The sequence below is a fragment of the Centroberyx gerrardi genome, chromosome 9 (assembly GCF_048128805.1).
Source record: "Centroberyx gerrardi isolate f3 chromosome 9, fCenGer3.hap1.cur.20231027, whole genome shotgun sequence".
Lineage (NCBI taxonomy): Eukaryota > Metazoa > Chordata > Actinopteri > Beryciformes > Berycidae > Centroberyx > Centroberyx gerrardi.
Window position 1 is genome coordinate 8,302,199 of NC_136005.1, and position 24,148 is coordinate 8,326,346.

Sequence of the window (24,148 nt, forward strand, 5' to 3'; positions counted from 1 at the left end):
AGCAGCAGTCCTCCACTGGTATCAGAGCGTTCAATCAATCGGAGGCCAGATCTACTTGACCAACCGTAAAGGAGCTCTATTACAGGAATTCAAATTTTCCTCTATTTATATACATATATGATCAAAGCTGTTTAATGTAAACGTTGCTAAACTATTCCTAAAATCCTTTCTAGTTCAAATGTTGCAAACTTGCCTAATTGGAGCAATTAGGCAAGTTTGCAACATTTGAACTAGAAAGTCTCCACTCAGCAGGTTTACCTCATTTGAATTGAAGGAGCTGGTGTTGTCGGCCAATCACAGATTCATTCAGGAAATAACCTTTTAACTAAACTACATTTATTTGCACATCATGAAGAACATTATACTTATGCTGAGCTGTATATGTGAAAACAAAATCATGAAAATTGAATAATGGGGGAGCTAAAACTTAATTTTTTTGGTGTGTGCTCAAAGGGTTAGTTTGAAAAGAAGAAAACAAAATAATTAAAAATTAAGTGTAAGAAAAATGCATGTATTTCAGACATGTAACAGTGAAACTAGTTATCACTCCTGTATTTCAAATCTTCTTGTGCAAGTGTTTTTTCTGATAACATCCTACTTCAGAGCAGCATCAAAGAGAGTTTATTTGTTCCCTAGGCATGTGGGCACATACTAATACTACAGAGTAAACAAATAGGCTTTCAAAAAGTGAGACATCAGCAAATTCTCCCTTCATATTTACCAATAGACTAAAGGTGATTGCACTTTTGCAACCACTTCACATTTTCATAGACTTTTATGTCTAGTTTAATTGTTTATGATCCTGTATTTTACTATTCTTGCTTTTTTATTTCTCCCTGCAAAGCACTTTGAAAACTCTGCATTCAGCTATTTATTATCATTATTATTATTATTATTTTGATTAAGGCAAATTAAATGGTCACTGTAATACGGAGGGGAACACATTTTAATGAGATAACGCTGACTGGGAATGCAACTATATTTCACTTCATGAGTAGACAAGCTCATAGTCAGGGTCATTTTCTGATTAAAATTACAACATGTTCGAGAAAGGCAATTAGGAATGCAGCCATATTTCATTCAGTGACACTTCCCCCTGCAAAGGCTGCATCCAAACTGACTGCTGAGCGAACAAAGACTGCTGGGAAAGACAGCACACCAGACCTGCCATGTGTGCCATGATGCAAGCAAGTCCCATTGCACTGTATGTCATCACTGTAAAATCAGTCATGACACTTGTGTGCGCACTGCAATTATGATGGCTGCATGGAGGCATACATCAGTTATGGAGCCATAGAATAATACAGAATGTTTTTAAACACTGGAAAAAGGAATGAGGTTGGCTGTGAAGGCCATGACAAACAAGAAAACAGTAAACATGTCGTCCCCCGCGAATGATAGTGAACGACAGTCTCCCTCACCACCAATCAGTAGCAAATATGTGACCTTCTTCTACCTGTAATTGTAGCGGCCACCATGGGCCAATCAGTGTAATTTTGAAAACGCTGCAGTGCAATCACAAATTGCATCATTTTTCCAAATTTCATCAAAATCCATTCAGCGATGTCTGAGATATCATGGGTGTGACACATGGACAAACAAACCAATGAACAATGTAGCAACTCCTTGGATCAGTTGGTATAATTTTGAAAATGCTGGGATGCAGCGGAGGGACGCATCATTCCCCCAAGTTTAATCTAAATTCAATCAGCGGTGTCTGAGATACTGTGTGTGACGGACAGATGAGTGAACAAATAAACGAACAAAAGAACGAACAAATAAACAAATGCACAAGCAAATGAATGAATGAACAAACAAACAAACAAACAGAAGCCGATCTACGGCTATATAGAGAACTTTATGGAGAACTATTTTGTATTTTATAATTTTCTTAATTTCATTTTGCCAAAATATAATCCATAAGCATATGTATGGAAAACGTAATCTTGGTATTGTGCTTTGCTCTAGCAAACTGGCTAGCTAAATGACTGCAGCTATTCAGATGTGATGAGTTAGTTAGGCTAGCAAGATAACATTTCTTGTTTAGCCTACCAGAGCTAAACAAAATCCAACTTTTCTCATCATGTCGCCGGCCTGGTCCTCATCACCACCTATCCAATCATGTTGTATGTTAATGCTGTGTGGTATTTGTTTCTCATAGACAATGAGGGGAACTGTTGTGAAATGCAGTCTGGTGTGCAACTTGTCATAGTCCTCACCCTGATTGCATCATGGCGGACAACAATCTTCTTGTAGGATTGAAATGGATTAAATTTATGGCCTTGTAACTCAATTACAAAGTCATGCTTCTTTATGACACTGAGGAGGTTTTTTTTCACTTGCATCAGCAGTTTAATTACGTGGAACAAGGCAAAGATCCAGAGATGTAATTTATATCCTATGTATCTTGTGTATGGAGCAAGCTCATACCCGCGACTCTAATTTCAGCAGCTCTGATGAAGTGTTACGTGAAATGGAATACATTCATTGCGCTTCCTGCCAGCCAAACATGTCACCGCTGCTTACAAATGAACTGGGGGAGATTCATTAGTTACTTCATGAATACATTATTGACAAAATAGATAATCACGGCAGCACCTCCAGACATAATACGTACCCTTGGCTGTTGGAGTCACCCATATTTGGAATAGAAATATTTATATTTTTCCTAAAATCCAATTAGTTCTTCTTAGTCAGCTGAACTGAGGTAATATATACAGTGAAAATAAATGTCCATGTACACTACAGGGGAGGTCATTTGTAGAACTTGATAATTCATGCTGGTTCAGCTAAAACATAGAAACTGATTCTCATAAAACAGAATGGTACAAAATAATTGCCTCAGACTTTATAGTGCAATTTTCTTTCAAGATGATTGTGGCTCTTGCATCCCTATATAATGTATGTAATGTGTTATAGGGGTATGTGTGGAGTGTATGTGTGTATAAGTGTGTATATGGTGTGATGTATGTGCATGCATGTGTGCATACAGTATGTGTGTACGCATATTTGCATATGTACTGTATGTACATGTATATATGATACTATCCATCGCAAATGTGATGTAAAAATGTGTATACATTTATGTATATGTATGGGTGTTAATATACATGTATGCATGCGTACATTCATATAGGGTGTATAAGGTAAGTTTATGTATGTGTGTATATATGCATATGTATTATATGTTAAATGTATAGCGTAGTCATGTATAATGTGTTTGTTGGATGTGTTATACAGTATATACTGTACAGAAGATTGATACAGAGCCCTTTGATTGGATATTTGATACTCTTGTAAAATCTACTCTTGAGAAAAAAAAAAGTTGATCATAAAAAAGGTGATTGTGCCTTTTCCTCTATCTCCATTCTGCATACTGTACAGCTCAGGATAGAAATATAGACTTAAAGTAGGAAAAGAAGCTAATTCCATATTTAGATAATTGCACATGGACAACTTTAAACCTTAAACTGCAACACACAGCTATCTCCTGTGTTTTGGTTACCATAGATGGTGGTACAGTACAACCATTTTTAGGTGTGCCATGAGTCTGCCTGTCTGTCAAAGCACATCCTGTTATGAAAGCCCATAGGAGGATTTTGCACATGAATGGAGGCATAAAGGATTGGAAATGTACTGTATAGTGCTTTGCAGCTTTTGGCAACCATCAAACACACTATTTCAGGCATGTAAAATGACTAAAATCACTTTACTCAGCATTTGGACTGCTGAATTGAATTCCAGCTTCCAGAACACTGTTGATATCCAGAAAATTAATGCAGCTCCTCTTCGTTTGAAGCCACAGTATTGACACAGTTTGTGCCATATTTGTTTTGTATATCATCTCATTATGTAAAATGTACAATCTGACACAGTGATTAAAGAAAATATCCACCGTGTACCTTGGCATTTCTGGCCCCATTTTGTTGTTTGGTACTGTATTTTTCTTATTCCCCTGGATAACTGGCCCAACGTAAACAACATGACGTCACTTTGAGATATTTCCAGCACAGCTACAATGAAGTTTGATAGCAGAAAATTGTTCAGCTATCTAAAACATCAACAGCAAACAACTGGAAAACCTTGTTATTGCTATTGCGCTCTCTGCCTTCTCATAAAACCCACCACAGCTGAAAGTCAGAAGCGTTGGGAATCAGTGACTGAAGAAGTAGAAGACAAGATAGGTTGAGGAAAAGTGGGTACATCAAAAAAGTTAATTACAGCACTTCCTCACAAATACACCCCTGGAACTGAACATCGTGAATTGATGATATCTAAAAGTGTAAGAGTATCTGCAGGTGGATTTTTCCTTTAAATATTGAGTGTGTCTAGGCTGGTTACATGAACTTTTTCAGTCAAACAATTTTATAAAACTCTCAACAATGGCTGCTGCAGTTGTGAGTACTTCTCAATACAAGAGGACACCAAGCTAATCTGTTTACTTCAGTTGGAGTTGGTGTGGTAACTTGAGACACAGCCTTTGGAGGGAACCAAGCACGTGAATAGGGGTTACTTATCCACTTTGCCCAGGGGGATTGCATTACAAAAAGTCTCATTATTTACCAGTGACACGGAGCAGCCTCCAAAAAAGCTCCGCTCATCTCCAGAGCAGGGCTGGCATGGCCTTTTAATGTTAATGAGCCACACAGTGCTCCGCTGTGTGGGACGAGTCCTTGGTCAGCGAGACGAAAATAGGGAGCTGGAGACCCGATAATGTCACTCAGAGAAGAATAAAATACATTACATATGGACAAAGTGCTACGAATGCATTTAGGCAGGCAAATGCATTTATACAATATATGGATGTCTGGGAGAACAATACAGGGGGGAAATGTAGCCAGAGCATTCAAATACTTGTATTAATTTGAGATTATGGGATAACAACTAAAATTCAGAATAGGTTTGAGTCTATGAAGTACAGTAAATTTATGACACATTTTGTATTATTGTATTATTGTATTTGTATTATTATTTTGTATTTTGTATTTTGTATATTGTATTATTCTCACTGTTTTAACACTTTTGTTAAGTAATGATGTCGCTACTGTTTTATTTATTTATTACCGCTACTATTATTTTTATTTTCTTCTATCTTTTGGTTTCATCATTGCTTTGCCTCTTGTGATGTTGATTGTCTGTCTGCTGGAAAGCACTTTGAGTTGCTTTTCTCTGCATGAAAGGTGCTATACAAATAGTATATACAAAGTTTATTATTATTATTAAATACAGAAAATCTAAAAGCTGCTGCTTTGCCTGGACATGGGTTGCTGTTCTTAAAAGTAAATGAAGGAGTCTTTTCTTTGTGGACAAACTGTTTTCCAACACAACATTCACACCTGGGAGCGGCCCTGCACCACCTCACTCTACTGCTGGCAACTGAGCAGCCCCACTGGAACAGCTGGGGGTTGAGTGTCCCGCTCGAGGGCAGGCTGATGGAAGTTGTTAAGGGAGGTGAAAGCATTGCTCATTCACTTTCCCAGATTTTCCCAGCCGGCCCGGGGATTAAAACCAGCGACCTTCGGATCACAAGCCCACATCTCTAACTTCTAGGCGACCGCACCGCCTCTGTTCTCAATCTTCTGAAATCTCACTTCAAACCGAGACTGCCTCAGACCAATATCCAATATTCTGCGGGAAAAAAGTGAACCTGTCCTCCTGCTGTTTTAATCAAACACAAGGCCCACAGTCACCTTGATCTTGTCTTTATCGGTTCTGTGCGTTCGCTATCTCCGCCCCACAGCCAAAACACTGTTCCCTAAAGTCAAAACTTACCCCGCAGATTTTCCATTGGCACTTTATTTAATAAAAGTATTAGGCTGTCATTAGCTCAGTGTCATTGACGCTGTCCCCGCATGACATGAGCAGTCACCAGCCGACTCAGAAGACGTCTCTTTATCAGTCTCTTTTTAAATTAAAACACAGCAAAGCTCCATCTCTTGGGCTGCTGCCATTTTATCCTCCATTTTTAAAAATTTTTTTTTATGTGAAATCCATAAAAGCTACAACTACTCATTGGTGACATCTTTGTAAAATGGATGATATTTTGGATCTTAATTCCTCGCCTACTCCTTCTGTGATTCCCCTATAATTTTCTCACATTTGACAATTTGAACTAATTGAATGGATTGGTAGCGAGGCTGTGTGCTGAAGTGCCACTTGAGCCGTCTCTTCTTCCATTTCTTTATAAGTATGAAAGCACATGCATATGCACGGCTACTTAAAGGGAAATTATCTGTGATTGTGGGCTTTGATATCGGCAGTTGGAACCAAAATGGCTGACTGCTTGCATCAAACAGAGCTCCTCCAGAGTGGAGGCCAGCACTCAGGCTGCCCGATCGAAGCTGCGAGATACTGTTACCAATCGATGCTCCATTTGTCCCGGAGCATCTCAGAGTCTCATCACTTATCAGAATTACCTGCCCTCTGGCTGACGCGGTTACACAAACTGTGCAATTTGGGAGGCTGTGACTTACGGCTTGGAGTTTCATACAAGGTGTGACATCATCACTCACTTTGGGAAGTGATCCCCGAGCGGGACAGTCCTTTCCTCTGCAGCTGCTCCTCTCACTTTCTCACCATCTTCCTGTCTCTGCTCTATTATTTATTGAGCATTACACATAGCTCAGTGTGCAGCATCCTACTGTAGCCCCCAGTAAAGATGAAGCAACCAATAGTCCAAGTTTCACTGCCATCTGCTACATGTCCACTGAGTGGTAAAGTGGTTTTACTGTTAGAACTAAACAGAACTTGGCCGGCTATGTCTGCTTTCAAAAATGCTGGGCAGTAGGATTTCTGCTTTTTTAGGCAACTCAGGTATTGAATTCACTCAGTTGTCAGGGACAATGCAAATTAACATAGTGCCACTTCAACTTGGTTGGAAACAAGTTACTTACTAGTTTCCAACTCCTGTAAGAAAGGAAGAAAGGCCAATGTGCTCTAGAAGGCCTTGCAAAATGTCCTCGGTTGAAAGAAAGCTAACAAAAGAGTCCCAGCTTATTGGAAACAAGGAAAAAAAAAACACTCATTCAAATGTGGATGGAAATCCTCATCTCATTCCTTTCATCTCATCAGTGGATCAAATAGGGCAAGGTAATGTAGAAAAGACATTGAAGTGGGCAAGGTAATGAAAATGCTTTGAGCTTCGAACAAAAGCGTATTCTTCTTCCGAGATGGAAGAGGTTTTGGAGACGTTTTTCCATGTTGTCATTATAGCAAACCCTATCAAGTTCCTAATAACATGAGAACATCAGCTGTATTTCAGAACTCTGCACTTTCAACGTGTGAAACGGCTGCAGCAGATACATGGTCCCACCATGAATTAAGCCATATCTCATTTCTGCGCCTTCGCCATCGCCAGTGACACCTGATACGTCTGCCTGTGAAATAACTGACCTATTTACCTTCGTATTGTTAGCCGGCGGAAGGTCGTGAATATTTTTCTAGGTCAATCACCCCATGAACTTGAGTGAGTGAATTTGGCACGGACTATTAACCTGTCATCGAGCACCAAGGGGGCGAACACATGGCAGCAAGTACAATAGTGATCATTTGACACAGAGACAAAAGGGCCCGAAGGAGTGAAATAGAAATCACTTCCACAGGGCTTCAGGTAGATATTCTCATTATAACAGTGATTGTCAAGTTACATGAGCAGTGAAGCTGGAAAAGTACTATACACTAGGAAACTTTTTCTTGGCTTTAAGTTCACAGTACTCTTCTTGAACAATAGTTTGAACTTTGGTAGTACCTTGGGTTGTGTGGCTTCCTGGCCATGATATAACCCCAAAATCAGTGATTCTCTGTTATCTGTTGCTCCGGTAGAGGAGATTGGAGAATTGTGTTTTTTTCTCTCTCCATTCACTGCCACTGTATGATGAAACAGGTCTGAAAATCACACTGCTAGCACATAAACGAATGCGAACAAAGCAGATTCTGACAATGTATAAAATAACTAGTCATGTTGCTGAATTGTGGTTAAGTGAATCGCTTTCTTTATGTTTGTTAATCCTTTCAGTTGTCCAGAACAATTGTAACACAGAAATCTGGTCAGCGGAAATTTATGCAGATGGAACGAAGAAAATAGTAGGTTTATCAATGATTGTAAATAGGCAAAAAAAAGTGGGAGACAGAACTTTGACAAAGCAGATTCTCTCAGAGTCTCTCACTTTTTTTTAATGAAAATGAGCAGCAAATGAAAGTGAATTGACTCCAACCCTGACAAGGACAGCGCTTGCCTGTTGACTGGCACACTGTGAAAAGAAAGCTCCGGTGTTTAATATTGAAAACCCAACCTGCGTTTATGTGTTAAAGTGCTTAAAAGTCTGCGGTGGCGATGGCTGTTCCTTGACAGGTGACAGATGTGAGGTGTGTTAAGTAGCACTCTGCTTACCTCAACAGCTGCCTTGGCACGCTCAAACTCCTCCTCCAGGGACTGGTTCCTGGACAGGAGGGCACTGCCCCACCTCTGCTCCTTGGTTAGGCGACCCTGTTACGCAGACACACACACACACACACACACACACACGCAAACACACGCAAACACACGCACAATACATAATATATATATATATATATATACACACAAACACAATCCATTAAAAACACAAAAAACAATCACACACGCACACATTTACACAACACGTACACACACTCGTACACACACAAGCACACACACATACACACACACACACACACCGGCAGCCGAAGGGAGAGACAGCAGAGTGTGCAGGGTCAGCCGTCTCTGCCTTCTCAGGGACGAGTGAATATCCCTGCCTCGGCAAAGCCTCTGACATGCTTAGGAAGGCCAGCAGAATCACCACTGTCAGCACCCCCCCGCCCCCCCCCTCGGTACTTTACCCCTCATCTGAGTGCCATGCTACTCATCCAGCCTCTCTCAATTACACATTCACCCCCCCACCCCCCCTCCATTCCCATGGCCCTGCCTCTGGTCTTCTTACATTGCATGCCCTTTGTACTCTTGCCATGCAGTATCAAACTCTGAAATATGCTGATAGCCTCTCTGTTGCGAACTTGGATTCAACGCCTTGCTCCGCTGCTAAAATGAAAATTGACCAATTACTTGCATGTGTTTTGGCATACACATGCATTAGGAGAGTGTGGCATTGTTTACATGTTGCCACATTACACCTTACACAGTTAACTGTAAGGGGTAAATGATTTTCAGATACCCTTTCACGCTTGGATACGGTATGTTACTAGGTTTACTGTAAATAGCAATTTCTATTTCCCAGGGAGAGCCAATCCATTACAGTAGCTGAGGATTGAATTAAGTCCCTACTCTGTTTGTGTGTATGTGTGTGTGTGTGTGTGTGTGTGTGTGTGTGTGTGTGTGTGTGTGTGTGTGTGTGTGCGTGCAGGCGGTGGGGGGGGGGTTCTGGAGCCCTGGGCTACTGGAAGTCAGTGGCTTCCCTCAGCAGTGGCTGATCCCTGTAACATTACAATTCCCATGTCCATAGTCTGCCATCAGAAAGACCCTATATGCAAGATTTAATTGAAGTTAGCTTATCTCAGTATTAATGACCTCAGAAAAATTTGCCCTCATCTACTTAATGTAGAGAACTGCATTGCGGAATACATGCAGTGATGAATATCTTGCCCAACTTCCAATTCCCAATGCTGTATTGTGTGAAGGAACTGCAGTCTCCTTTAGTATTGTTCTCAAAGGAAAGATCCAGCCTAAAACACTTTAGCACTGTTAAAAAAAAACAGCTATTACCGCTGTAACGTGCACATCTGGGCCCATTTTATTGTTTGGTGCTTCAGTATTTTTTTAATTCCGGCAGATAACTGCCCTGCACTATTTCCAGCGCAGTTACAAAGGAATTTAATAGCGGAACATTTTTCAACGATCTAAAACATCAACGGTAAACGTCAGGTTTTGGTGTCAGTCCCTCAGAATCAAAGAGCGAGAGCTTCCTTTTTGCTCTGCCTCATACAGGGAGAAAATCCACTGTAGAGGAAGAGATAGCACTTTTTCCACTGACAGTTAGCCTCAACAGACCAGAATGCAATGCAGCCACAAGGGGCGTGGCCGTGATTATAGCCATGCCCCAATGTTCACTAACTAGTTGGCCTGCTAGCCATATTTATATATGCCAATACGCCCACCTTTGATTTACAGCAACAAGTTCATGCCTGTTCTATGGGACTTGTTGAAAGGCATTCTGGGAAATGCAGGAAATCACTAACTGAAGCAGAAGTACACCAGGCAGGTTGAGGGAAATCGAGTACACCAAAAAATGTAAATTACAACACTTCATCACAAAGTAACTCCTGGAATGCACTGAATGTCACAGACTGATGATATGTAACAGTGTAACAAGAGTATCCAAATGTGGATTTTTCCTTTAAGCTCAATTAATGAGCCATCTTATTGTGTTCGTTCAATATATGTAAATCTCATGCAACACATGGCTCCCCTCTTTGCGTGCATGTGTGTGTGTGTGTGGTACCTGCCAAGTAGGAAACTAAAGCCACTCTTTACAGTATCGCTGTCAGTGAGCTACTATGGATCCCTTGAGCGAAACAAATTTAGTGTTTGTTTGCCAATAACTCCCTCCCATCTTGGACAGCTATCTTTAATCCCAAATCTATTATTTATTGGCGCGTTGAAAAGGTGATGTATGCTTAGCTAGCTCGGTGAGATCCACGCTAATGGGCTCAGAGTAAGGCTGCTGAATAATTCATGGGCTATTAATCTAATAATGGCGTCTGGAAACAAGACCCCTCAGGCAGACCTACACAGAGACGTCAACTCAGGAGGAAAGCGCTTGACATTTGGACCTCGTAGCACCACAAAGGAACAATTTCAAGGCCAGCATGTAATGTCCGGATTTCATATAAGGTGCCTTTAGGCTTCAATACAAAATTCCCCTGCTCATGAACTCTATTTTGGAAATCTTTTAAGTCAAATTCGATGATGTGGTGATGCTGTTTTCCCGGTGCAAATGTATAGGTCTTTCAATATTATATGAAAGGATGCATAGGGAGGCTTACATGTCTTCCACTAATATACTGCCTGTTGAGCTGAAATGGAAGAATTTTGGGTGTTAGGACAACATGATGGGTTAACATAGTCACACAACAGGGTGCCTTATTAGATACAGGCTGTAATATCTAATGCTGATAAGTTGGCAATGCATCCACATGCAAACGCTCCAACGAACAAGTTGGATTCATCTAAAAATTTCATTACGAAAGCTTAACCATCAGTCAAAACAATATGATTGAGAGGTGTGAAGCTTTCTCACTTCAAAGGGATGTTGATTTCAAGTGCAGACAGCACATACAATAATGATGATTACTGCCTGCTCCGAACACATTGAGCACTTACTTGAGATGCTAGGGCAGACTCAGGCTCGGCTTTGGTATTTGCTTCCGAGGAGTTCTTGTTTGATGGCTCTGATTGGGTTTTGCAGTCTATAGACCTGGCAGAGAGAAAGATGGGATAAATGATTAAGATGTATTGTACTCAATTTGATATGAACAGAACACGTCTGATGCATTTCCCAGTATAAGAGATCTCAGCTGCACTCTAAAGCTGCTGTTAAGCCACAAGCAGAAATGATTTCTCCCCTTTTAAACCTCCACTTTAGCTCTACCTTTGCAGTGATATTAAAGAAGGTTACAGCCATTTTGGTCGTTAGAAATACCATCTCGAAAGGAAGAGTAAAGACAGCTGAAATGTTTTGAGGGGTGTCCTTTAAGTAACCTTTTCACTATTCACCAAAGAAACAGAAGCAAAAAAAAAAGCCTCATCATGAGCGGCTGAGGCTGTGGCACTTAGAAAGGTAAAATATTACATGGAACAATGAAGTGTTGGGTAAGAAATGAATTGCCTGTCTGTAGGAGGCTTTACTTGCCCATGTATGTAGGGATTTATTGGGTAATTCTGTCTAAACCCCTCTCTTCTAATGGATATAATATAGAGAGAATCTTTCCTTTCAATAAATATTGCGTGACGTTCTGCTGATATACAGTAGAAAATTGTGAGACTGACTACATCATTTTCAATTTTCCAACCTTGATTTTTGATTTAACATTTTTTGCACCCATAAACCCAATTTCAGGAGCACTTTACGAACTTTCAGGGCCATTTTTGCTCCAAACCCCAGCGGCTTCCACGTAAATATAAAATGTCACTAAACCACTGATGCCTGGTGAGGACACCTACCATAGAAATTCATTGGAGGAATTTTTAGATGAACGCCGTCTCTCCAACTTCCATTTTCTGTTGCCGTTTCTCTCAGGGTTTGGGTTCAGCTCCTCCCATTTATCCAACGGAGAACCAATGGTGACTGGAGACAACAGCAACCATCGGGCAAATCACTTACAGATACAATATGTTCCAGAATAAAACACAACAACCACTAAACTGGCAAAAGAGACAAATGAAGTTCAATCACATCACACTAAAAAAATAGCCTCACCTTTCATCAATTTAATCACATATCAAATTCATGTCTGTTATATCTGCTACGGCTATCACCTCCAGCATGACAGCCTGGTGGAAAAGTGTATTTCTTTCAGTTCATTTTGACAGAGGCTGATAGAGAGACATCGTCTGAGGAGGCTGGTGATCACTGAAGTCATTTGCAGTCAGTAGAAATGTCACAAAGCTAATGGCAACCCACTACTTCCATTAAATAAAGCAGTAATGGAAAAGCAGTAGGTTACTGTAGCAGTCTCTATACAACAGTGTTGGGGAAAGTTTACAAGAAATTAGTTACTTTAATTTGTTTTTTACCTTGAAAAAATAACTAGTTACATTCCAAAGTTACTCTTTATAAGGTATTTGAGTACTTTTGAAATACTCACTTCAAAAACATGCCATACTAATATGGCTTGTGTTGCCAAGTGTGTTGTGGATCATTGTTTTAAAATGCAAAGCAAGACTGTCGCTCTGTTTTTAAAACAGTAGGCCAGTCTCATTTATATCAAGCAGACTTTAGTTAGCATTTTTTCCAGTAAGCAGCATGTTGTCTGCATGAGATGCTGCAGGATCTTCACTTTTTCTACTTAAGAAAAATGAAACAATATCAAAGAAAAACAAAAGTAACATTCTAATTTAAAAGAGTAACTAATAATGGTGTATAAGAATTGAAAAACTAACATCCTAAGAAAAGTAATCTGAGTATTCTTTCGTGTCACAAAGTAATACGTAACACTGGTATACAATCACTAAGCTAAAAACAGATCTTAACACAATTATAACAGGACATGAAGTTTTACTGGTAAATGACACCGGGGTTATAATCAATCTCAGTGCTATGAATTATTCAGCCGGACCATACTGTACTGTTTGACTCACTCTGCACAATTAGCTCTCATTTGAAGACTTTAACCTTTTCAACTGGCAAATAGGAAAGTAATAGGCCGTTTCCTCTTAATGTCTTTTAAGATGATCCATTTCATTACAGGAAATTCACTTGATCCTTCTTCGGTCTATCTTAAACATGTTAGAGGTCAGTTCCACAGGGGATGATGGGAGGTGGTGTGTGTGTGTGTGTGTGTGTGTGTGTGTAGGAGGGGGGGCATTTCCAGCATTTGGGAAACTGGGGGAAGGAGCTGATATCTATAGTGTTCATGATATAATAAAGCATAATCGGCAAGATAGAGCAAGGCAGGGTGCTGTATGAAATAATAGGATATAAAATTTTATATGATTGTTATCATACATAGGATACGTAATGGTGCAGCATAGATCAGATAAAATGATACAGAAATGATAGAAGTGATAGAAATGGTGGAACACTTATTTCAAGCTATTCCCTCTATTGAGTGTAACTACCTCATGTTTCACTGCTGTACATCACTGTATAGCTGTAAATACATGTAATATCTAATGTATATAGATACTGAATGATACCTGTAGGGTGTTATGTAATGTCTACTATCTACTGTATGTCCTGACCTTTAAGTCCTGCTGTCCTTGTACCATGAATGCCAGTACAAACCAAGCAAATCTGTAATTTGTCAGTTTGTCTCTGCACCAAGTGTCACCAAGATGAATTTGTGTACATCCATTGCACTCTGGGAGTACAACGTTTCTGATTCTGACTCAAAAATCCCAAATTGGCAGTGCGCCTGTACCTGAGTCGAGCGACACCCTCTCGGGGGTGCGTGAGCTGGGTCCCGTGTGTTCGACTTCCACCTGGATCAGCTCCGTCTCGTCCGCCTTCTTCCTGTGCAGGTTGCTCTTCGGGACATCGCCGCGGGACGCCAGCGGACTCCTCCTGTCGTTGCTGTTCCTCCTCTCGCCGGGTTCACTGAGGTCCAGCAGGTCCAGCGTTGAAGAGAGAACTATGAGGGAGATGAGACTGGATTTAGCTTTCCTCCTTTTGTATATATATTCTATAAATGGATGTTTTGTTATGCTGATAGTCTGAAAATGTTATATATGCATCGATAGGATGTGGTGGCCGCTCTACTCGGGCTTCTTTGGAAACAGCCAGCTCACTTCTCCCAAATGCATTGGAGGGCAGCAACTTTCAGTAATAGATTGCACCAGCAATATTGTTTCAGTGAATAGTGCTGTTTCATTAAAAAAAAGCCTGCATTGTTTTGACCTCACCTGGGATATTACAAATGTGAAGACCTGCTTAGTTAGCGGGTTTTCAATGCTGCTAGACGCTGTTCTGAAGCAATATAGGTACACTTAGTTTGATCACTTGTTTACAGTACAGCTACATTCCTGAATATTGGCATGAGTGGTAATAATAGTGACTAAAATAGGTAAAATTAGTCCCACATGAATAATGCCACTCTAAAATAGTCATAATGGGTAGTTTGGGTAGTTTGATGCTATTTTCCAAAGTTTATGGTAAAGTTTTATTACTGAATAAATGTTCAGAAAGTAAAATTGGATCCCTGGAGTGCCGTTTCATGCTAGAAATGTTGTTTTGCTGTGGTGGTGCGACCCTCCTGCAGCTTCGCTTCAAATCTGTTCTTTGTTCTTTTTTTTTTTTTTTGCTTCATTTTTCTTCCTAAAAGTACATAGTGCAGCTATTAATTTAGTGCTTATGCCAAGGCTATTCATTACTAACTGGTCTTTGAGACTTATTCAAGCATGTATTTCAGAAACCTTTCCTTTTTCCTTGTTTGAATAAGATAAAATGACCGGTTTCACTTATTGTGCTACATGAAGCCGTGATCTTTGATCTACACATTTTCTGACACGGAGAGTTGAGCTGTCAAGGGTACTTAAGCTGTCAGTGTTGCCCCCTGGGTAGACATCGAAAAAATTTGGTACTGCTCTTTGCAGAGAATCTAAATATACTTCAGACTTGATGGCCACTGCACAGCCTGATAAGGATAAGGCGGCCCCTTGAGGAGCTCCTGTTTGGTCAATTAAGCAATTCAATCCCAGGTTAGCAGACCGGCAAAGAAGGACAGAGCCTCCTGTCAAAGGGCTCAACCTTTTGTCCATGCTGAAGTCCTGCCACTTAACTGCTTCTTGGTTTTATCCTATGGAATAGTTTAAAATTTTGTGCTGCTAGTCAGGTTTCATTAAAACTAAGATAAGAGTGGTTCCGTTGGGTAATTTGTTATGAGAATTATAAGGCTTTAGTGGATAGCAGGGTAAGAAATTAACTTTTTTTTCAGAGGGCATTTTTGCTCCCTTGATCTGATTTTTAGAGACATTTTGACAATTTTATTGAACTATGAAGTAATACATTTGCATTGCATATTGGCAAATAAACACTTAATTTGTACTGCAAAGACTTGTTTTGTTTTCAGTCATCATATCCCACACATCCCATGCTTTGTTCCCACCCATGGTGCCGCTTTCCTGTCTCTGCCCCCAACCAGTTCATCTTCCACCCATCGATTGTTGAGGTATTTTTTTTTTATATTAGTTGTTTTATTTTTGTTGACACAGTGGTTTGTGTGGAGTCGGCATTTTCTTGTACTCCTGGCTGCGTGTTGCCAACATTTTCTACTGCTTCAGGCGGCGTCCTCGATTTATTTCTGATAAAAGAAATGCTCCATCTTCCTTCCCCAGAAGGCACTGGAAAGAATTTGCCAGTCATGGGCTCCCATGAATCACGTACACTGGCCCACGGGGGACAGTAATCATATACACACGTGAATATTTGACAACTCAACAAAAAAAAAAAATGCGAACAGGGTGAAAGTAAAAGGGTCCTCTTAATTATTGGGGGCATTTTTTTGCCCTCTGACCATGAATTTCAGAGGGCTTTTATGAAATTTCAAGGGCATTATTGCCCCGAGCTCTCGTTCATTTCTGACCCCATGGTGGAAACCATCATATCCCCTGAATCCCTACATCATACACTTCAACATTCTCAGTATTAAGCATAGGATCAATACACAAAACACATACTGTACATGAAGAACTGTTAGCTGTTGGAATGGAATTGGTCGCTATATACTAACTGTTGTGATAATCAGGGAGCTAGTTAGTGATCGTTCTTGCTACACATGGGTAACTAAACAAGGTAACTGTGCATAAAAGCCACAATACTCTAGAAGATACTCTTTACTGTAATGATGGAGACTTTGTTCATGTGGCTAGGTAGAAGGTTCATAATCCCAGTAAAGAACGCCCTTGTCATTATTAATATATTTCTTTTTCAAGGAACCTACAAAGTTTTCTTCATCATTTCAAGGAGCCTGAACATTTTCCTTTTTGAGCAGTGTGTGCTCAAAAACTATCGACACATGACTGCGTAATTGGCACGCTGCTGTTTTATGACAACCGACTGAGAGGATTTGTTGAATGAAATCTGTGGGTGATTAGAGAGTACGCTTGTCCTCCATGTCTTGTGCTCTTCAGATGATAAGTGCAATTACAAATCAAAGGAGACACACTCGTGGGGGATGGGGAAGGTTGCCTGAAGTATTAGCATCAAAAGAAAAGACATGCTCTTGAAGAAAAGGCGATGATGTTAAAAATGTTTTGGCACCCTCGAGTCTGCTTGAAATGATGAGATTGGGAAGACAATTGAAGAGAAATGAAGTCATCTAGATTCCTTCATCAACTGCATGTTTGATGTTTAAACCAGATGCTTATATGCTCTCTGTATGCAGTGGATAATGATTCGCCCTGTCATGGCCCTCGGATTGATAGTGAGCAAATTACTGTGTTCACTGAGCTGAAGATGGTGTTTGTAGCCTTCCATATATTGTGCTTTATTAGAGAGTGAACAATGGAGAGTGACGGGAAATATGGCGAGGTGAGAGAGGGGACGACATGCCACAAAAAGTCATAAACCCCTCAAAAGTCTAACTCCTTGTATTGTGAGTACATGGTATGTACTTTACCATAGTGAGTCACCAAGAAACCCCCAAAGGACTGTAATTGTGTTTTGATTGGATTCAAAACTAACCTGATATTCAGACTGAATGGCCTTTTCGTTACAACTCCATTATTCAGCCTGAGATTGCCTCCTAGTTCGCCGTTCTCTATGTGGGGGGTTGATTTTCCCCGAACCAGTCACTAGTGACTCACGTATTCGGCCGCTCTGATGTTACTTCAGTCACACTGATGCTGCAGCCAGTTAGCCTCTACATCCATGGTTAGCCAGCGGATTTACCAACTTTACCAAGAATGTCGGTCGATTTTGACAAAAATATTGTTTTTGCAAAGACAATAATTGGTTAAGGGGGTGATTTCAACAAATCTATTCTGCTGAAATGGCAATGAAAAACCGATGCACGAACGGTTCAAACTTTAGTCCCACCCACAAAGCCGCTGATTGGGTCGATCGTTTCTCTGAGCTAGAACAAGCCGCTGACTAGAGCAACACCAGACTCTCTGAATCACTCGACAAAATCTGAAAAGTGGGCGGGACGTGATTCAGGAGTCTGAAACCAGGCTAATTCAAAAGTGCTTGTCTGCTATTTTCTGGAAAGACTACATTTACATTTTAGGTATTTAGCTTACAATGAGTGCAACAGAGTGCAAAGGTCAGGGCCATCGTGCGCTTACAGTATTCCTGTGACTATGGAACCATCATGTAGGAGCAAAGTGCTGAGAAAGTAATAACAGCTAAGAGAACAATAACAGCTAAGAAGAGAGATAGCAGAGAGATAGAGGTGATTTTGAGAGCAACAGAGTGACCAGAGGGAGGGAAAACATTTGGTGGGGAGGCGACGAGACGCCCTTCTTGAACAGATGAGTTTTCAGCCTACAATGGAAAATGGGGAGTGACTGATATCCTGACTGGAGTGGGAAGGACATTTCACCACTGGGGAGCCAAGAGGGAGAAGTGAGTTGAGACCAGGTGGAGTGATGACCAGGCGGGGTGCAGGCAAGGTCGAGCTGGGCGTCGGGTATCGGCAGATCACAGAGCAGGTGCTGCCGTGTGGAAGGCTGGGAAACAGCCTGGAGGTACCAACCAACCAAGATGTTCCCGCATGTTGCAGATTATTTCTCAGGATGTTGTTGCTACTCTATCTTGCATTAAATTACGATAGCAGACATGTACTGAACAAATTGTCCTACAAATCAAAGAGTTTAGACAAGTGATCTGTTGTGATAAAATTGCCTCGCCGTCTCTTTGATGCTTCTTCTCAACAAAGGCAACCTGCTGATTATGTTCATAGCATTTCGCTGCTGTGGGAAGAAAGCATTATATCTCCAGTTTAGATATTTTTCATTTTCTTACTTGAATTGAACGTTTAAATGGCCACTTATGTGTTGAGTGTGTTTCATAACTCCAAATGCCCATGAAACCCATTCAAAGCCTTTTGTAGAATTTCAAAAAACCTTATCAATCTGAAAATAGCACTTTTTATAAGATTGTTTTTTAGAAATCCAAGATTTTTCTCTTACATCAATGATGAGGACATTACTGTAGTAGGACATTTTGCTCTCAGTGGGAGGTTAAATCAGTTGTGAAGGAACAGTGGGACATCAAACAATTTCTGAGTTCAGCAAAGAACAACAGGCCTGAATTGTGCTTTGTCTCTGATTTTACTTATTGTACCAGACACACCAATACAAGATTACTCAGGCATTAATTGATGACATCAATGAAGAAATGTACTTAAAGTAAACTTGATCCATTTGATAGATAATCAAGAAACACATTATCTACTGTATGGGTGCATGTAATCCTGCACAAAGTTATGCAGGTCTTACATGGTTTGAGATGTTTGAGCTGTTCATAATCACACTTGGTTGATGTGTACAATGAGGATTTTGGTTTATCCCAAACCTAAAGTCCACTGATGGCGAGGACAAAGAAGCCATCTTTGACCTCACCATCAGTGGACTTTTCTGTTTTTCATGTCTTTCTGTTGAGGATTGCCTTTAAATGTCTTGCATCTTTTCCCTGAACTGTAGAGAGGGTTAGATCATTCTGTGTCCTGTCCTGTGCAGCGTCCTTTCCTGTGTAATTTAGTGTGTTGTCCTGTATAATGAAGGTCTTGTACCATTAGGTGGCTACAGTGTCCTGTTCTGTCCTGTGTCCTTTGTGTCTTGTCCTGTTCATTTCTGTGTCTTGTCCTGTGTAATGTCTCTCGTCATGTCATGGCTCTTGTCATGTCAATTTATTCCTGTAAACTTGTCACATGAACAATTTAAACATATATGCAGTACATATACATATATATATTATTTAGTGTATCTGCTCATTGGCATTAAGAGCTGGAGCAGGCAGTGTGAGAGACAGAGCTGAGAGTTTCCCACATCATCCCCTGATAGCTTTTCCGGCTGACGCAGCACCTGTCGCCAGTTTGGAAAGGACACATGTTACCTTGAATAACACAGAGGGGATGCCGGCTGTGCGATCTGGCTCTGCAAATCATCATTCAAAAGGTCCAGCTCAGTGATCAAGGCCCTCGCCATGTGGAAACACTGATAGCACTTGGCACCTGTTAAAGTCAGCACATTTAAATGATTTCCTGGCATCCTCCTCCATGCGCCCTGGTAGCACCGTCTCCTTTGATGATGCCTTTAAACCCGAGCGCATAAATGGCAGGACACATCTTGATTGCTTGGTAACACTGATTTAAATACCAATTGTTCAGAGGCCAATCAACAATGTTGCACAGTGTCATTAATTCGTCCTTCAAGTTATTGTAACTCAGTAGGGAAAGGATCGTTATATTGTGGATAATACCTGGTGGATTGTATTATGTATGTCACTACCTTTGAAAAACTTGATAAAGAGAGAGACAAAAAAAAGTAGATATTCAGACTTGGTGTTACCAATGAAAACAAAACATGCAAGAAGAATCGTCCAAAATCATGGCTTTGAGCTTTTGGTGGCAAGCTTTGAGTCTGAAGTCTCTATTGTCACTCTGTTGTTGAAATAAAAATGTTCTCTGTGATATCTGACAAGGACACTGAAAAAAAAGAAAGTTATTGTAACTCAACAACTTATACCCTATTTGATGTCTTAGGGGTTTATTCGTAGATATCTTGTTTCAAATCATGACACTGATGGAAGCTCTAGACAAAATACATGGTTTCAGGAGCGTAAACTGATAAAGTGAAAGTGAACATGCCTTGATTTACTTATTCATCACCTCAAATGAGCATCTTGCAAGAGGATGTGTGTAACTCCAGGTTGAAACTGACAACTTAAGAACCGCTGTGTGGAGCTTAAGTCAAAGTCTGGATTGGCCCTTACAGTATGCGATCAATCTAATTATACAGTGTAGTTTCAGCCAATCAGTCAGATTTGTCAATGCTGTAAATTCCAATAAAGTACAGTCAGCTATGCATTACTAGGCTATACCCTTATTTTTTATGGTCTATGATGTAAACCTCTTTGAACAAAACATCAGACAACTCACGTGTTGGTAACTGTTTTATAAAAGCCGTAACAGCCTTGAGGATGTTCTTTACTGTGATCATGGGTGCGATGCTGATGTAATAGAGACGAAACACAGCTGAGTAAAAAACACCCTCTCAGGTATTAATGCTATAGTTAATAAACACATGTTGTTAACATGTGGTAGGTATCATTCAAGTCCCTTACATGTTGACAACCTCGAGTTTACATGCTACAGTGTTATTGTGCATTTGTAATCTGTATTATGCATTTGACACACAGCTAATGAAGGGCAGCAGGGCGACTCCAGGCTATAAATGCACTCTGACCCTCTGGTGAAATACATGCTTGTGTGATTCAGAGGGATTTGCAAAAAAAAAAAAATCCTAATTATGTTGTGTGTAATATGCAATATGCAAATTAAAGTGCTCTAAAAACACCAAGGAAATGTCTTCAAATATGTTCCTGCTGGAGCATGTTTCCTTTTATCACATATGATGCAAACCTCCATCATGTCTGTCAAATGCATTTTGCAGAGTAAGTCACTTATGGGAGACAGGCAGAAAGCGCAGTACTGTACCAGCTGTGTTGGACGTCACCGGGCGAGAAACCCCATCGCACTTGGTCTCGCAGAGGAAATCGTCGATGGAGGGGCTTAGAAGCGGGCGGCTTTCTTGTTGCTCACTCACCAGCTGCAAGGGCAAGCAGACAGGATAGCTCAGACTCAGACGCAAAGACCCTCTGACCCTCTCATGATAACATCAACAACACGGCATGATGACAAAGTGAAGTTTAAGCCCTCTGGTCCTTTGATTCAGAGGATCCATATTCTGACAAATCACTGTATCACAAAAGGGTTGGGTCATTTTCAACACATCTGTTCGGAGGGAAAACACACATTCCAGGTTTTCAGCAGCACATATTAGCACAGCGTGACGCAGATACATTGAAAAGTAATTCAAATGTGTGTTGTTCCAAACTAGACACACAGATGTTGAAAATGACATCGCCTTTTTATGAGTTTCAACTGTAGTTTGTGTTCATAGTGTTGTTCAACAGAGTTTGCACCCCAGTTGTGTGTGTTCTGTGTTTTTATAAAGAGCATACAGAAACTTACCTTGAATCTTATTTGACTGAAACATTTTTGTCCCTAAACTCTTTTTTGACCCTCCTCAAAGCACTCTACCATTTTACATGACTAGATTACATCATTTGTTATTATTGGTTTTGGATTATTGGTATTGTCTCCTCACTGTGTGTTCAGGCCACTATAAACCACATTGTTGTATGACTCTCTGATGGCTGATTTTAACTAACTGATTGCTAGTTGTAGTGCCAATAATGTTCATGTGATAGGCGAGGCATATGGCAATGCTAGTATGTGATAGCAACCTTTTCTGTGCAGCTCTTCCGACAGACACCAAACTGTGGTCAACATCATGATGTTTCTGTCGGTCGTAGAAAATGAACAGACTTTCAGCCACTGGTTTCTGGAACTGATGGCAGGATCATCCTCATCATAAATTCAGGTCCAGATGAGCTGGGCCGAGGGAGACTCGGTGGATGTGTCCCAAACAATAATTGCTAAACCATTAGTGCTTATCTCACTTTCCAAACCGTGCAAATGTTAATCACCTTGCCTGCGATGCATCCATCTGTAGGCTTGCCCACACAGCTGTAGCATAAGTTGCATCCAATTCATTATTGGTAGCCTGAAGCCTCTGCTCCAGGTGCAACTGGCCCCTATTTGCCAACCTATGCTCCACGATTTGGAGGTGGGCTAAAAACCTCGGTTTTGTCCCACAGAAAGGGTAAGCCATCATTGTCGTCGGCTTGTGCGGTGTGTACATAATGCTGGAGGAGAGGAAACATGACATTTGCCATCGTTGCTCTCCGGGGCAGCGCTCGCAGGCAGAATTTTAATGAGGGTGCTAAAAAATTAATTACCAACCATGGAATGAGATTGCATACAACCTGCCATATGCTTGATATGAAAGGTGCTGAATGGGGGTTTCATAGCATGTCTGTACTGTATGTACCTAGGCTCAGCTCTAAAAATAACATGTGTCCAGCTGTGTCCACCCAGAATTAGACGTCGCGTCTCATTAGCTGTTTAAGCTAAATTGAAAACAAATCTAATTGTAATTCATGATGAGCTCGACGTCATGAACGACAAAATTAGAACATATTTTGGATTACGGAAAAGTTCCATCACTTGTCAGTTTTTCATGATGTTCAACAAAGAGCTGGGTGAAGTGAGGAAAGCGACGCATCTTTCAGAAGACGATGAAAGCTAGTTTGGAAAAGTGATTTTCATGCTTGCTGCAATAAAGAAAGAGGCAAAGATAATCAGTGTCAAAGCGTGATCAAAGTTTAGTCACAATGTTGACTTTTTCAGCAAAGAGAAAAACTTTGACTAAGTAAGGAGGGTCATTACGTTGTCGACGGAGAGCTCGTGCTGCGCCCCAAGAACGCTGACCCAGCACAGGTAATTGGGGTTTGTGAGGGTTTTTGCTGCTGGTGTCAGAATAAAGCTTTGGTTCATGGGAAGTCTCACAATGTGAAGTGACCTGATTTCACCCTCTGACGCTCCTACAGTAGCTCCATGCATTTCACTGACTTTCCAACCGCACTAACAAATCACAGAATGAGAATCGGTAGGCGTAGACTAGTTGTTAAAGGTCAGATTTAATTAGTGATTTACAGTCTGTGCTTGTTTGAGGAAAGTGTAATTTAGTGTAACTGAGTGCTGAGCCACCACTGACTCAGATACAATTGTTGGTGTTATGAAAGAATTGGATGCCTCGCTTCATCTCAGCCTCAAAACCCCATAAAACCAATCTTCCTGCTGAACTGCCAGACAAAGATTGGCCTTTAATGAAAGAAGTGAATCATCTCAAAGGTCTTTTAGAGCTTCTGCTTATTTAATTAGATTATTTCTACCCATATTCAATTAAAACACCGCCTAATTTCTGGCACAAAAAAAAAGAAAAAAAGAAGCTTGCTGACATTAATGGGAATTATTAAAGCAACAGACTCGATCCTGGCAAGGAGAGGAGATGATTCAGAGGAACTGAACTGAGGAGAAAACAGGAACAAACAGCACAGTTCATCCACCCCACTGTTATTACTTATTACTTATTAATCACAGCACGACCCTGTTCATATTTATTTTTTAAATTTTTTTTAACTTTTAAGATACAATCCATGATTTCTTTGGCCATCCAAATTTTGGGAATGTACATTCTTGAAGAGATTACCTTGTATGTAGAAAATAAGATTTTCAAACATTTATAACCTGTCATAACTCAAAATACAGGTCTGTTTTAATAATAAAGGTATATCTGTTTCCCAGGGTTACTATAGTTTTAGATTTTCCA

The 24,148-nt window shown here is 40.5% G+C and overlaps 1 protein-coding gene across 1 annotated transcript in view; it reads right to left on the reverse strand.

Moving 5' to 3' along the window:
- The window catches only part of pex5la (peroxisomal biogenesis factor 5-like a), a 43,341-nt gene that overhangs the window by 13,841 nt on the left and 5,352 nt on the right, over window positions 1-24,148 (reverse strand). The window contains exons 2-7 of the mRNA XM_071921862.2: window positions 21,349-21,460; window positions 14,113-14,322; window positions 12,194-12,317; window positions 11,354-11,447; window positions 11,017-11,046; window positions 8,390-8,485 (exon numbers count right to left, since the gene is read on the reverse strand). Of these exons, the coding sequence (XP_071777963.1) occupies window positions 8,390-8,485; window positions 11,017-11,046; window positions 11,354-11,447; window positions 12,194-12,317; window positions 14,113-14,322; window positions 21,349-21,460 (666 nt within the window). The remainder of the gene's footprint in view (window positions 1-8,389; window positions 8,486-11,016; window positions 11,047-11,353; window positions 11,448-12,193; window positions 12,318-14,112; window positions 14,323-21,348; window positions 21,461-24,148) is intronic.